At 41.6% G+C, this 12,158-nt stretch overlaps 1 protein-coding gene across 9 annotated transcripts in view; it reads right to left on the reverse strand.

The window, feature by feature from the left end:
* The window catches only part of HIVEP2 (HIVEP zinc finger 2), a 136,891-nt gene that overhangs the window by 4,638 nt on the left and 120,095 nt on the right, over positions 1-12,158 (reverse strand). For all 9 annotated transcript variants that reach the window (XM_059841873.1, XM_059841866.1, XM_059841872.1 and 6 more), the window contains 3 exons: positions 8,708-8,883; positions 5,977-6,078; positions 4,561-5,471 (listed from right to left, as the gene is read on the reverse strand). In XM_059841873.1, coding sequence (XP_059697856.1) covers positions 4,561-5,471; positions 5,977-6,078; positions 8,708-8,883 — 1,189 coding nt within the window. The remainder of the gene's footprint in view (positions 1-4,560; positions 5,472-5,976; positions 6,079-8,707; positions 8,884-12,158) is intronic.

Below are 12,158 nucleotides of genomic sequence, written 5' to 3' on the forward strand. Positions count from 1 at the left end.
CTGGCAGGTAAGCTTGGAAACAGATAACATAAATGGTTACAATCAGTAGGAACTGTTCCTACCTCTTACCCTGCTTTTATTTCCTTTACCAATATTTAGCATTTTCATTCCTACAAGCAGACACACACATTCACAGAGAAAGACTGCCTCTTTTCAACAAGCATCCTGAAAATCTAAAGACTTTCTGCAGTTGACAGGGCAAGTATTAGATCACAGAGCACAGAGCAGGAAGTCATGGCAGCTTTTTGAAGTGCAGTTAGAATGGGCTGTGGCCAGTGCTGTGAGCTGAGCTCTTCTCTTTGTCAGGTGATGGGAATCCAGTTCCTTTCCTATTAATTTTCATTTGTTACAGTTTAGCATATTTCCCTTCAAGTCCAGGTAACATGTAATTTCCCAAGCAATAGTATTCTGTAGCAGCTCCTCACTAAACGCTCTGACCTGGTCACAAAGCTAGACTGCCACATCACACCCCTGAGCAAAGCCATATCCAGCTTCACAAGTCCCCCAGAATGCCTCAGGGATGAGATAGAGTTTACCCTGTATCTGGTACATCACCCAAATCAGGCTGCGAGAGATTAAGAGGAATATCACATTTCAAAGCCAAGCACCCTTCACAGACATCCTCTGGGCAGCCTCAGACCACAGCTTGCAAAAACATGTTGGGTGGAAAACAGTCTCTTGGATTAGCATGTCATAATGTACTTGAGGTTTTTTAAAGTTAAAAACCAGAAAACACTGAACTCTATAGAGAAAATTAGCAACGGAGCACGTTACCACCAATGTGCCTCCTGAAAGACATGATGCCCAAAAAAGTGACTATAACTCTGGGTGGCCCTCACTTTCAGGATCAGCTCAATTTGCAGCCCAACACAGAATGAAACACAGTAGCCCAGATGCACTGGTGAACCTATTTACAGTTTACCTGGAATTCAGAAGTTTCAGGCTCTCTGTACAAGAATGCACTTCACTCAAGATGATAAAGTAGTGAGTGTTTGGGAAGTGATTTAATATCCATGTTCGGGATGATCAAAGGACCTTAAGTCCTATCAACATTTAAGTGGTCACAGAGGTGCCTAATTCCCTTCAGCCCTTCTGAATATATCAAGACAGGCTTCAGACTTCAAAATGAATGAGATGAGCACCAAGATGGCAAAAGAAGCAAAAGCTACTACTGTCTAGAAGCTAAAATAGTTGTGAGAGACCAGGCTGTTCCACTCACAGCAAGGCACCTTCTCAATCTCTTTGTGTCTATCCTGGGACTGGAAGAAGAGGCAAAGGTTCTGGTCTGCACTAGGAAGTAGCAGGGTGTACTAAGGGTTGGGACAAGCAGAAATGGAGTGAAAACTGTTTGTGCTGGATCCCATATTCACCATGCAAGTGTTGTGGGTTTGGAAGGGAAGGTTGCTTCAGTTTAGCCCTATGTGGCCTCTTTGCAGTCACTTGGATGGCCACTCACAGTTCAAGGGCACCTGCTGCCCTCCTGGTGCACATTTTCAGTTTAATTCCATCTGACAACAATCCACGTGACTTACTCCAAGACTGAGCTGAAAAAGTGAGTCAAAACACAAAAAATGTGACAACAGAGACCATCCATGCCTCATCCAAACTAATGCTAAAAGAGATCAGGGCGAACAAATGAAGCCTTCCTACTACTTCTGTTTCTCTCAGGACTGGCAGAAGATGACTTGGAAGAAGAATCTGAGCCCTTTGATAATGGCATCAGCCTACCCAGTAAGGAAAGAAACCTCTGCCATTGACAGAAGATCCCAAATGCATTTAGAGAACAGAAGATATCTGGCATTAAAGACACCAATTTAACTAGTCAAAAAGCCAAGTGTGACCCAGCACACATTACAGACTTAGGCTACTTTAGAAAGAGTATTCTGTTGCAAGAGTGTATCCTGCTATTGCTTGCCAAAGGAGAAAAAAAGTGTGTATTTTCCTGTATTTTTATACAATCTAAAAAAATATTTACTTTCATCATGCTCTTTTCCACTTCCTAAACAAATAATTTTAATTGCTTTCTATGTGGTGCTTTCCATGCCTGAGCACTTTACAAGCCTTTGCACAAGACCAACAAAGTGCATGGACATTCAACAGGAAGCAAGATGAAGTGCAACTAGACCAGCACTGGCCAAAGAGACTGAGCAAATACAACAATTTCAGTTGAGAAGAAAGAAAACTGGCCTCTTGTGAGAACTGCAGGCACTAGAAGCACAAAACTGCCCTTACTCCTGCAAGGACTGGCAATCCAATGCAGCTCTTAAAGTACTTTAAGGATTGTAAGCCAGCATGAGCATCACCAATGCAGCTGCTAATGATGTTCTGGTTTGCTGGATTTCACTACTCTAAAAAAGTGAAAACCAACCTTTATTCCTTTTTCTTCTCTGACAGCTTTCATTTATAGCAAGCTCAGGTGCTATTTGTCTTCCCACATGCTGAGTATAACTTGTTTCACTTAAGCTTGTCTAATGTTTGGCTAAAGTACATTTTCCAGAAAAGCATCAAGAGACAAGGAATGCATCTTTCCTTCCTTGCAGTCATTTTTTTGCAATGGGCAATCATCCTCACTTGTTTTTTTTTTTCATTTAAGTTTGCCCGGGCTCCATTTCCAGTGATGGAAAATGGTTGTAGTGACTCTACTGAAGTCTGGCCTTCTCTCTCAAACACTCAACATGCCATCAAGTTACTGATGCTTTCTGTAAGACAACTGATCTTTTACATTGTATTTTTCACTACCACATGCCTGACTCTACCTCAAAAACAAGGTAAGCATTGGAAGTCCATCTGGCATGGTGGACTTTTCAAAAGAAGGAGTAAGAAGTGCTAAGAGAGTCCTTACAATGTGCTAAAGGCCTTGCTGGAAGGTGTGCATAATGCATAAGAAAAATATTACAGCAAGAACTGTCAGATGGTCAAGGATTACTGTTTTTGCTAGCATCATTACACATCTAAAATCTTTACTACAGGATGCCAGTGTGTATCATGTGGGACATGAGGGACTGGGGCACCCTGCACGTCAGCTGTAGAATCCCATATGATCCCATTCATTTGATACTAAGACATCATGAATAGTTAAACTGGTGACTCTTCACCCACTTGTGCTTCCTCACGTAGTCAGTAGAACTGCTGGTGAGATTTGTACCCTCTCTCAGCTGTGCAGTGATCTCTCCTGTGAGAGTGCAGCAGGGTTTCAGCATGCCCTTTCTCTAGGACCATTTAATCAATCAGTCACCCTCTCCAGTGCTCTCCCAAACAACTTACTAGGTCATGGGGCAATGTCTAAGATGTGGGAGAAGAACCTGTGTTGCTCTCTCCTATAAATACAGCCACTCAAGTGGCAGCTTTCCCTTATACCCCCGAAATGCTGGGAAATCACTTTTGGATCTGCCATGCTGGCAGCATCTCAGCTCTTTTTGGTCCACCCCTGCATCTTTGCCCAGGTGCATCCTTCACTCCCTTCCTGGGAGCAGATAACACATCAGCCTGACTCTACAAAGAAAATCACACCAGAGCTGAGAAATGCTGACTGTATGAGCTCAGGGTTCAATTCTCCTCCTCCACAGAGGAGCACTGCAAAGACTACATGGAGAGCCAAGAAGATTGGGAATGGGGAAGCAGGTAGAAGAGGCCAGCCAGGAGAAGAGCAAGGAGCTCTGAGGTAACCTGAGACTGTCACAGCTTGCCCAGGTTGAAGCCACACACAGGCATGCAGTGAGAGGGCAACCACAACAGCAACATGGTGCGGAAAGCATAGTAAATAAGTAAGTAAATCCACACCTAGCAAGGCCATTCCTTACCTCTGAAGATGTAATCTATTTGTGGAGGGAGTGCTTTGTGAATGCTAGGGCTGGTCAAAAGTGCCAATCTGGCAGTTTCTGAGAGCTGATTTACCAAAAGGGAAGAGCACAGACAGCAGCTGCGCAAATTTTGCATATTTCCACCCAAACGGTTGCGGCACTTTCTGCAGGGCATACAGCTGCCTGCTCCTCTTACACAATAATATCCTTTAAAATCCAGCCACAGATCATGATATTAGTGTGCACTCTGCTTTTTAAAGAGATTCCATTATCTTAGCATTTTTATTCCATTAAGCAATACTCAGTGATAGGAAGAACAGGGCTTTAAGCCTTGATTTTGGCTGGATCTCACCTGAGAGTCGAGGAAGTACAAGATTTCATACAGTGCAGAAGAAAGCCTTACAAACCGTAAGCTTTCTGGACCATTTAAAAATTATACATACATATATATATATATGTGTAATGAATATGGAGGCAGAAAATGCAAACCAGCCTAATTTCACTGAAGTTCATGGAGCTACTCAGGGTTCTACCAAGTGAACACTTGCCCCTTAGGCTGACTCTAGTGCATCTAAATGAATCAGCATCCTGATTTGGTCTCTGTCTATTCCAAATTTCTTGCATTTGTTTTGGGACTTCCCACCAAGACTCAAAGTTTATGCCTTCTTCTTCTACAAAGCTGCAAAGATTTTTGAAATGCTCGAATTCAGTAAGAGCACAGTTTTCAACAAGAGTAATGAAAATATTCTTTCATACTTACTGAATGTCCCACTGGAATAGATTCAGACTGTAAATATTGACCCATGGACAATGCTGGGTTATGGTACAAGCCCCTCCGGGGAGATGCCGCTCTAACGGAGGCCATATATCGCCTCTCTCGCCTGGGAGACAAATCTCTTCGAACAGACGCATCTTTCCCTGGTGACATTGGTCTCCTTGGCGATAGGTGACGCCTTGGGGACACGTCCCGTCTCGGTGATAACTCTCTCCTCAGCACAGCCTCCTTCCGTGGGGAAAGGTGCCTCATGGGTGAAATATCCCGTCGGGGTGACAGATGTCTTCTGGGTGACAAATCCCCTTTTGGCATCAAATACCTCTTTGGTGAGTTATCTCTGTAGGGTGAAGAATCGTAGCCAGGTGACGATTGTCGACTGGAAGGTGAGAGGTCCCTTGGAGAAGAACTGGGATCTAACGAAAGTGTGCAATCCTCATCCATGCTGCTGGGTATGTCCAATCTGTCTTTATCGGGCTCTGAATCCGTACTCTTACTCTGGAAAAACCTCTGATATTCTGTCATTTGTGTGTCGTCACAGGAGTCGCTTGGTGTTATAAGCTGAGTAACCTGAATGCTAGGTAAGGTGACCAAGTAACTGATGAGGGAAGAGTGTCCCACAGAAAGGGAGCCCTCTGGGGAAGCCCCCTGCGATGCCCCAGCCGAGTTCACTGACAGGGAGGAGAACCGAGGGGGCTGCGGGCTGGTGCTTCTTGATCTGGTTTTTGGTGTCGAGTCTCCCTGAGTATCATCAAAATCATCCTCATCTTCATCATCATCATCATTGTCGTCGCCGTCCTCGCCATCCGATTCCTCCGCATCAGAAAACTGGTGCTCTGCTGACAGCCCTGCCAGGCTGCTGCTCTTCTCTGCTTCCTGCTGCATGTCCTCCATATTTTCTGAAACAACCACAGCCAAGTCCAATTGATTAGCACATATCCCACCTCTCACACCACAACCACTCCCTGCCCAGCACACTCAATGCCATCGCTGGATGCTCTTCATCTGGGATGGCTGCATAAAGCCATTCCTCATTGAATAACAACATATTTTTTTCAAAATAATATCTAAAATTCTATACTTGAAATATGAAAGCAAATTTATCCTATACTATCTTGCAACTTCACTATTGGGAACCTTGTATGAGACAGATGACAACAGGTCATATTTTTATTTCTAGTGCCTCTTCATGTAAAAAAGTGTAACCCAGACAACTCAAGAGGATTTTTCTTTTAACTTCCTGGTTATTAAAACGCTAACTCTCAATTAAAAAATGCCCCAGATACTTGTAATATATTTTCCCATGCCCATCACAGTGCTGAAGTGTAGTGAGTCATTTATAGACTCCATACTCTCCATACTTTTCCTGGAATGAGGCCATTAAATGAAATCATTTTGACATACCTGCTTCTTCAGTTTCAGCATCATCTACAGATGTCATTGATACTCCAAGCTCCAAGCATTTTTTCATGTGTGCTTTAGACTTCATATGTTTTGTCAGATTTCCTACAAATCAGAAATTAATGTAATTAACGGAAAACAACAAAGATCACTCTTCAAGTAAAGTTTTGGTATATCTTAACTCCATTATGCTGCAGGTAATGGGTTTTAGGTTTAGAAAACACCACAACAGACAGGGCTGACTCATCAAGACCACTGACCTCAGAGCCTGTTTTAATGAGAGTGGGTTTTTGTATCTTTAGAAAATAAAAAATTTAAATACACTCAGGGCCTGAGACGTACATAGGCATCTCTCCAATTTTTACACATGATATTTAGGCACCCCTACAAAACTCACTTTTGGATGTTATCTGTTCCTGGACTCACTGTTCATAATATGTACAGACTACCTAGACATTGAAGCAAGTCCACAGCACAGCAGCCATTCAGGGCTCATGTTCCCATTTACACAGTGGCACTTTCCAGGTAAGGGCTCTCCCATTTACTTTGCACATCGTTTCCAAATGTTCCATGTATTTGAAGCATTTGGAAGCAAAAGTACCCAACAAAAAAAAAAAAAAAAAAAAAAAAAAAAAAAAAAAAAAAAAAAAAGACAGTTATAGGAGACTTCTTTATGCAAATTTACCATCTAGCTGCAGTCTCTGAACTGAGACGAGCTGTGCTTACAGGACCCACCTGGGATGGGGGAAATTCAGGTTCAACTCATGGATTTAGAATACGGATCTAAACCAGACACAGTAGAGATTTGAAAGCAAATCTCCCATTCCCCTGAGGGAGCAATCTAACACTAGCCTATTGACTTTCTGGAGCGTCTGTCTTGGTCTGTTTTTTCATAGATTAAAAAACTGGGTTGAGATTGGCCCCAAGAGACATTTCAAGACAAAGAATCTTGAGCACAAAGCACAAGCTGGAGAATATCGCTCTAAACCATTTGCCATTTCAGCCTCACTTGCAACACTCAAAAGGGAAAGCATGGCACAAGCAAACTCAACCCACTACCAAGACATAGTGCTTCTTAGCTCAAGGAAAGCCCTCTGGAAATGCACTTATGCTGCTTCTAGGACCCCAACCAATATCTCCAGATGGTGTTGTGGTACATGCCATCTTGGGTCAGAAACACTGCACCCCTCTGCTGGACAGCACAGGTGTGCTTAGAAACTCACAATGCTCTTCTTCTCTGACTTTCAGCTCCAGCTAGTTTAAATAATTCCCTTCTCACTAGGAGTTTCTTGAGTCTGTGCACTGCATGAAAAATCTAACTTGGCCATTGATGCTTCTGGATGGCTAAATGCTCAGATAAACTGAAAACCTAAGTACTTCTGAAAGTTTGTCCCCTACTGCTCTCAGCAAAGTAGCAACAGTAGTTATGAGGCTGACAACTGCTTATAATGCACCAGTTAAACACTTCTTGTACTTCAAAGGCTAACCTAGTCTCTTGCTACTCATGCCCTTTCTGTGCAATAGCAAACCACCTCCTCCATGTTTCTTCTTTGTCAGAAATGCCAGCCACAGCAAGCAATTTCTTCTTTTTTTTTGTTTCCATGCCACCTCTCATTCCTGGAATGTCCTCTCTGAACACAGCTATAAAACCACAATCCTGTCATGTATTTCAAGTCCCTACTCAAGACCCATTCCTCCAGCAAAGTCAAATGTAAGCAATGATATGAGAGCAGCTCACCAGATGGTCTACTGGGACTACAAACAAGCAGCTCCTTGTCTTTGTCTCTACATGCCCATGAATGTTCCCATCTTAAATTAGGCTGATGGGTCTACTACCATCCATCAGCTGTTCTCATCTTTGGCACAGGAAGAACTGTTGGAGTCATGGAAACTATTACAATTCTCAATCCTCAAAACAGCCATGAAGCTGCATGGGGATCTTGGGAGAAATTTCCTTCAGCTTCCTTTCTCCCCCTTTGAGTTAAGTTTCACTGCACTGGGACTAGAATCCATTCTTTTGTCTGCCAAAGGGAAGCTAAGAAACTGAGAATGTAAGGCTCATTTAGGCTGCACTACAAAGAAATAATACCAAGGAAGGGATGGTTTTTTCAAGGAGATGGTTGCATCACGAATCTGAATTCCAAAGAATACCATTATCTGTGACCACAGGGTGACAAATGAAAGCTTTTTTCTGTGCTGATAAATACATGTGAACAGAAGCTATCAGATCTCTATTCATAATTAATGCCACAGTGGATGGACTGGCCCATCTAGGAGACATATATTATTTACAAACTTGAAACTGACCCACTGTAAAGCCTGTGAAGGCATGTATTCCTCAGCAGCTGATGCTCTGCTTCTACATTATGTCATAAGAAATATGTCTCCTGGTAGCATTTAAGTGTTGCTGCAATTAAAATTTGCACCATGCAGCAATGTTGGCAGAGTAAAATTTTTCAGGGTGGTTCTTATGCTACTACATTTTCTCTGCAGACAGAAGGACCGTCCAAGAGCCTCTAGGTTTTAATGAAGCTATCCAAGGAGTATCAGAGTCTTACAAAATCCCTGGATTAACTGAACAGAATAGAACAAACTCTCTTATACAGTCCTGTATATATAAACACAACAATTTAATTCTGAAGAAAATACTCTCCTTGATTGCAATGGGTGATTGAATCCCAGAGGGCAAAATAGCTCCAGAAGTGGCAAGAGCTCAACTGAAAAGGTCAAATACCTTTAGTTTTGAAGGCAAAATTGCACAGCTTGCATACATAAGGCCGGACATCAGTGTGAGTGCGGATATGTTTTTTGAGCATGCTTGGCTTTTTACAGCGAATGCCACATTCTTCACAAATGTACTTTCCTCGGCCACGACCTCTGACATAGACATAATCCTCATTTGATTTATACCTGTTGGAAGAGAGCAAGTATTTAAGTCATACAGATTTTAGGTCTGATACATGTACAAACATCACTTCTAGGCATTTGATCCTCATAATCAATGCAAACTCACAGAAGTCCAAAGGAACTACTGAATTTTCAGTATGGAACTCATAAAGTATTTGGCTTTCAGAGAATGTACTGGTCCCAATGTATTTAAACAACACGAAACCAACAGGCTGCAGTATGAAAACAGTATAAACACCTTGTCAGGAAACCAATGAACAACCATTCCATTGAACAACTCCAAATATAAGCCTACAGGTTGGATTTCAGTTCACTGTAGTCTTGTACAGCACAGACATCTACCACCACTGAAAACAGCATTATTTTGCAGTACAGTTCATTTAACTATTTTAGTGTATTTATCCCTTGGGATCAGATAAATCACATCCTGGAAATGCCCGTTTCTTCCCATTAAGCATGAAGGGAACATGGATGACGAGCAAGGATATATTCATTCACATTACACATGCCTGACATTCCCAAAGATAAATTGCTCCCCAAAGAGACACAGAGTTGATTTCACTCAGGTATGTGATGCTTTAGAAATAAAATGGTACATGTCAAACACAGACACTTCGAAGAAAGCTGTTACTGGAATTTTTCTTATCACAGCGTAGAACCCACACACAGACATAAGCTTTCTTTTTTTTTTTTTTTTGCTGATTACATAGTGTGTAGTTAGAAAATAAATAAGATATGAAAATCTATGTAAAGCTGTACATTGCCTTTATTATCATGCTAAATTGTTAATACTGAAATCTAAAGGAGTCTAGGGAATCTACTCAGGCTGTTCTGGGGTTTGAAGACTGGATTCCTTTGGGGAAGAATTCCATCCTCATTCATTCAAAGTAAAATCCAGGAAGTGCAAGAACTGAGAAATAATATTTCTTCTGCCCTCTGTCCTCCATTGCCCTCATCCTAAGCAGCACAAAGTACTTTCAGTCATTCTGTGGATGCACAACCCACAAAATATTGTTGGTACTGACATTCAGTACTTTAAATAAAAAAGGGACTGTGTGAAAGATTCTGTTAATGTGATGATAACTCTACAGGAAAAAAATGGCAATTTTCGGGTTACAGAGCTGAAACATTTTTCAAGTGTTCTTAGATGAACACTTTCCCATATGTTTAGCTATATCATGGGCAATATAAATTCTGAAGTTAATATTTTAGAAAAACAGTGTCCTGTTCTGAAGTCCATCTTCTCATCTTTTAAACACATTATCTCCCCTTTTAAATGTGGATGCCTAAATTCAGGGTTTTTTCATCTCATTTCCAACAAAGTTGTACTTCTCCCATATCCTTCATTGTCCCTGGCAGCATGGACAAAACTGCAATAGTCTAATGTAATGTAATATTTAGTCATCTCTCTAGCAGGTTTTCTGTACAATATTTTTGGGATCTTGGCTGCCCCATTTCCCAGGTTCTCCTTCATATGCACATGCCAATGACTGCTAGTCATCTCTCTATCCACTACTTCATCAACTTCCTACAAGCTTTTTCCCACAGACAAAAAAAAAAAAAAAAAAAAAAAAAAAGCCCATTATTACGTGAAATACTGCTATTTTATCTTCTCTTCATCTCTCCTTAAAGTCTGATTTTGCTGGGATGGAGTCTACCGTACCACCCCTGATTGATACTGGTAAGATAAATGCTGTGCTATTACATGTGCTTTTTTGTTGCTCCTTCTCGGCTCTTCTTCTGCTTGACCTCATTCCACTGGCTTTTGTCACCTGTCAGATCCCATTGGACACAAAGACAGTGATAAAACATGTGTCTCTTCATCATTCATATAGATGGGTTTTGGCCACAACTGACCTTGACTTTTTAAGTATGCTTCATCATAACAATGACTGTAAGAGAAATGACACACACAAACTTGACATTTAAAGAAGGTCTGGTGCAAAAACTAAAAAGACCAGAAGTCAGAGTCATGGTGATTACCTTTTAGACCTCAGGAATATTCAATCTTACTGCTAACTTGTGTCTCTCTCGAAGCTTTGAGTAATTTCCCCCTTCCTACTATGTAATGTCCATGTAAGGACTTTGGCCGCTGCTGCTCTGAGTTTGACTAGGATGGGACCCTTGAGTTAAAAAGCATTAACAAGTCTCAGAGTCCTGCAACTTCAAAATGTTATTTTATTTGGGTTCTTCTACTAGAGTCTATTACTGATAGATATGGAAGTACAAACATAAGCAAACTGTCAATTCTTTCTGTCAGCTGATAATGTCATTAAACTAGGTGTCAGATGAGCAGGCATGCTTGTCCTGTCCCTTCTTTCTTTGCACACCATTAGCAACTAACCGTACTGCAGCAGGGACTGAACTTGAAATTACTGCTTTTTTTGAGAAATACTGCTTCATATCCCATCAGTCACATCTGCAGTCAGATGATGGAAAGGAGATTTTGTGATTCAGACAATTTCTCTTGAATCAAGCCACCTGCCAGTGGTAACAATGCAGTGTTTAGTTTCTTCCTTCCAAACTCCCTCTGCTATGATGCTTACAAAATGCTCTTGATGGGCTTTCTGCAGTGAGGTGGTGAGGTACTGTGACATCTGGTGGTACTGGCTGACATTTGGACTAGATCTTAGAGGTCTCTTCCAACTGTTGTGATTCCATGATCTACTTTTTGCCTCAATTCTGATTCTGCTCCTTCAGCTTCTTACTCATCCCCAGCCCCAGCTATCTGCTTTTTGCCCAGCTGCCGTATGAATGCTCCACCCCACTGGCACAAGGCAGCTGCAGAGCTCCACTTGCCTGCCAGGTGAACAGGCTTTCACACAAACCAAAAGCAGACAACCACTAATCTTTCTCAGCTAATTACCTTCTTCACACCTATGAAACAAAACCAATCACAAAGCCTAAGGAAACCCATTTCCCATGAAAACCAAAAACCAAAATGAAAATATACTGCTGAAACAAGGTATGACCATTCGTGCTTGTCTGTCCAGGGGAGAAAATGTGACATGAAGACAACAGACATTTGCTATATAGTTCAATGCACCACATGCTGAGAGGAGATGAAGGAGTGCTTGAAGAGAGAACAAAATAGCTCAACAAACAGCCAAGAAGAAGCAAGCATAGAAACCCACCCACATCAAAAACTATCTTTAAGAAGTGATAGACAACAGCTAGCTTTAATTGTGATAGACAATAACTTGAAGAGAAGGAAAAATTCAATAACCAGGACAGAAAGCACTGCTAGACATGACAATAATATCTAAGGTATATTACAC

This window comes from Haemorhous mexicanus, chromosome 3, assembly GCF_027477595.1.
Source record: "Haemorhous mexicanus isolate bHaeMex1 chromosome 3, bHaeMex1.pri, whole genome shotgun sequence".
Lineage (NCBI taxonomy): Eukaryota > Metazoa > Chordata > Aves > Passeriformes > Fringillidae > Haemorhous > Haemorhous mexicanus.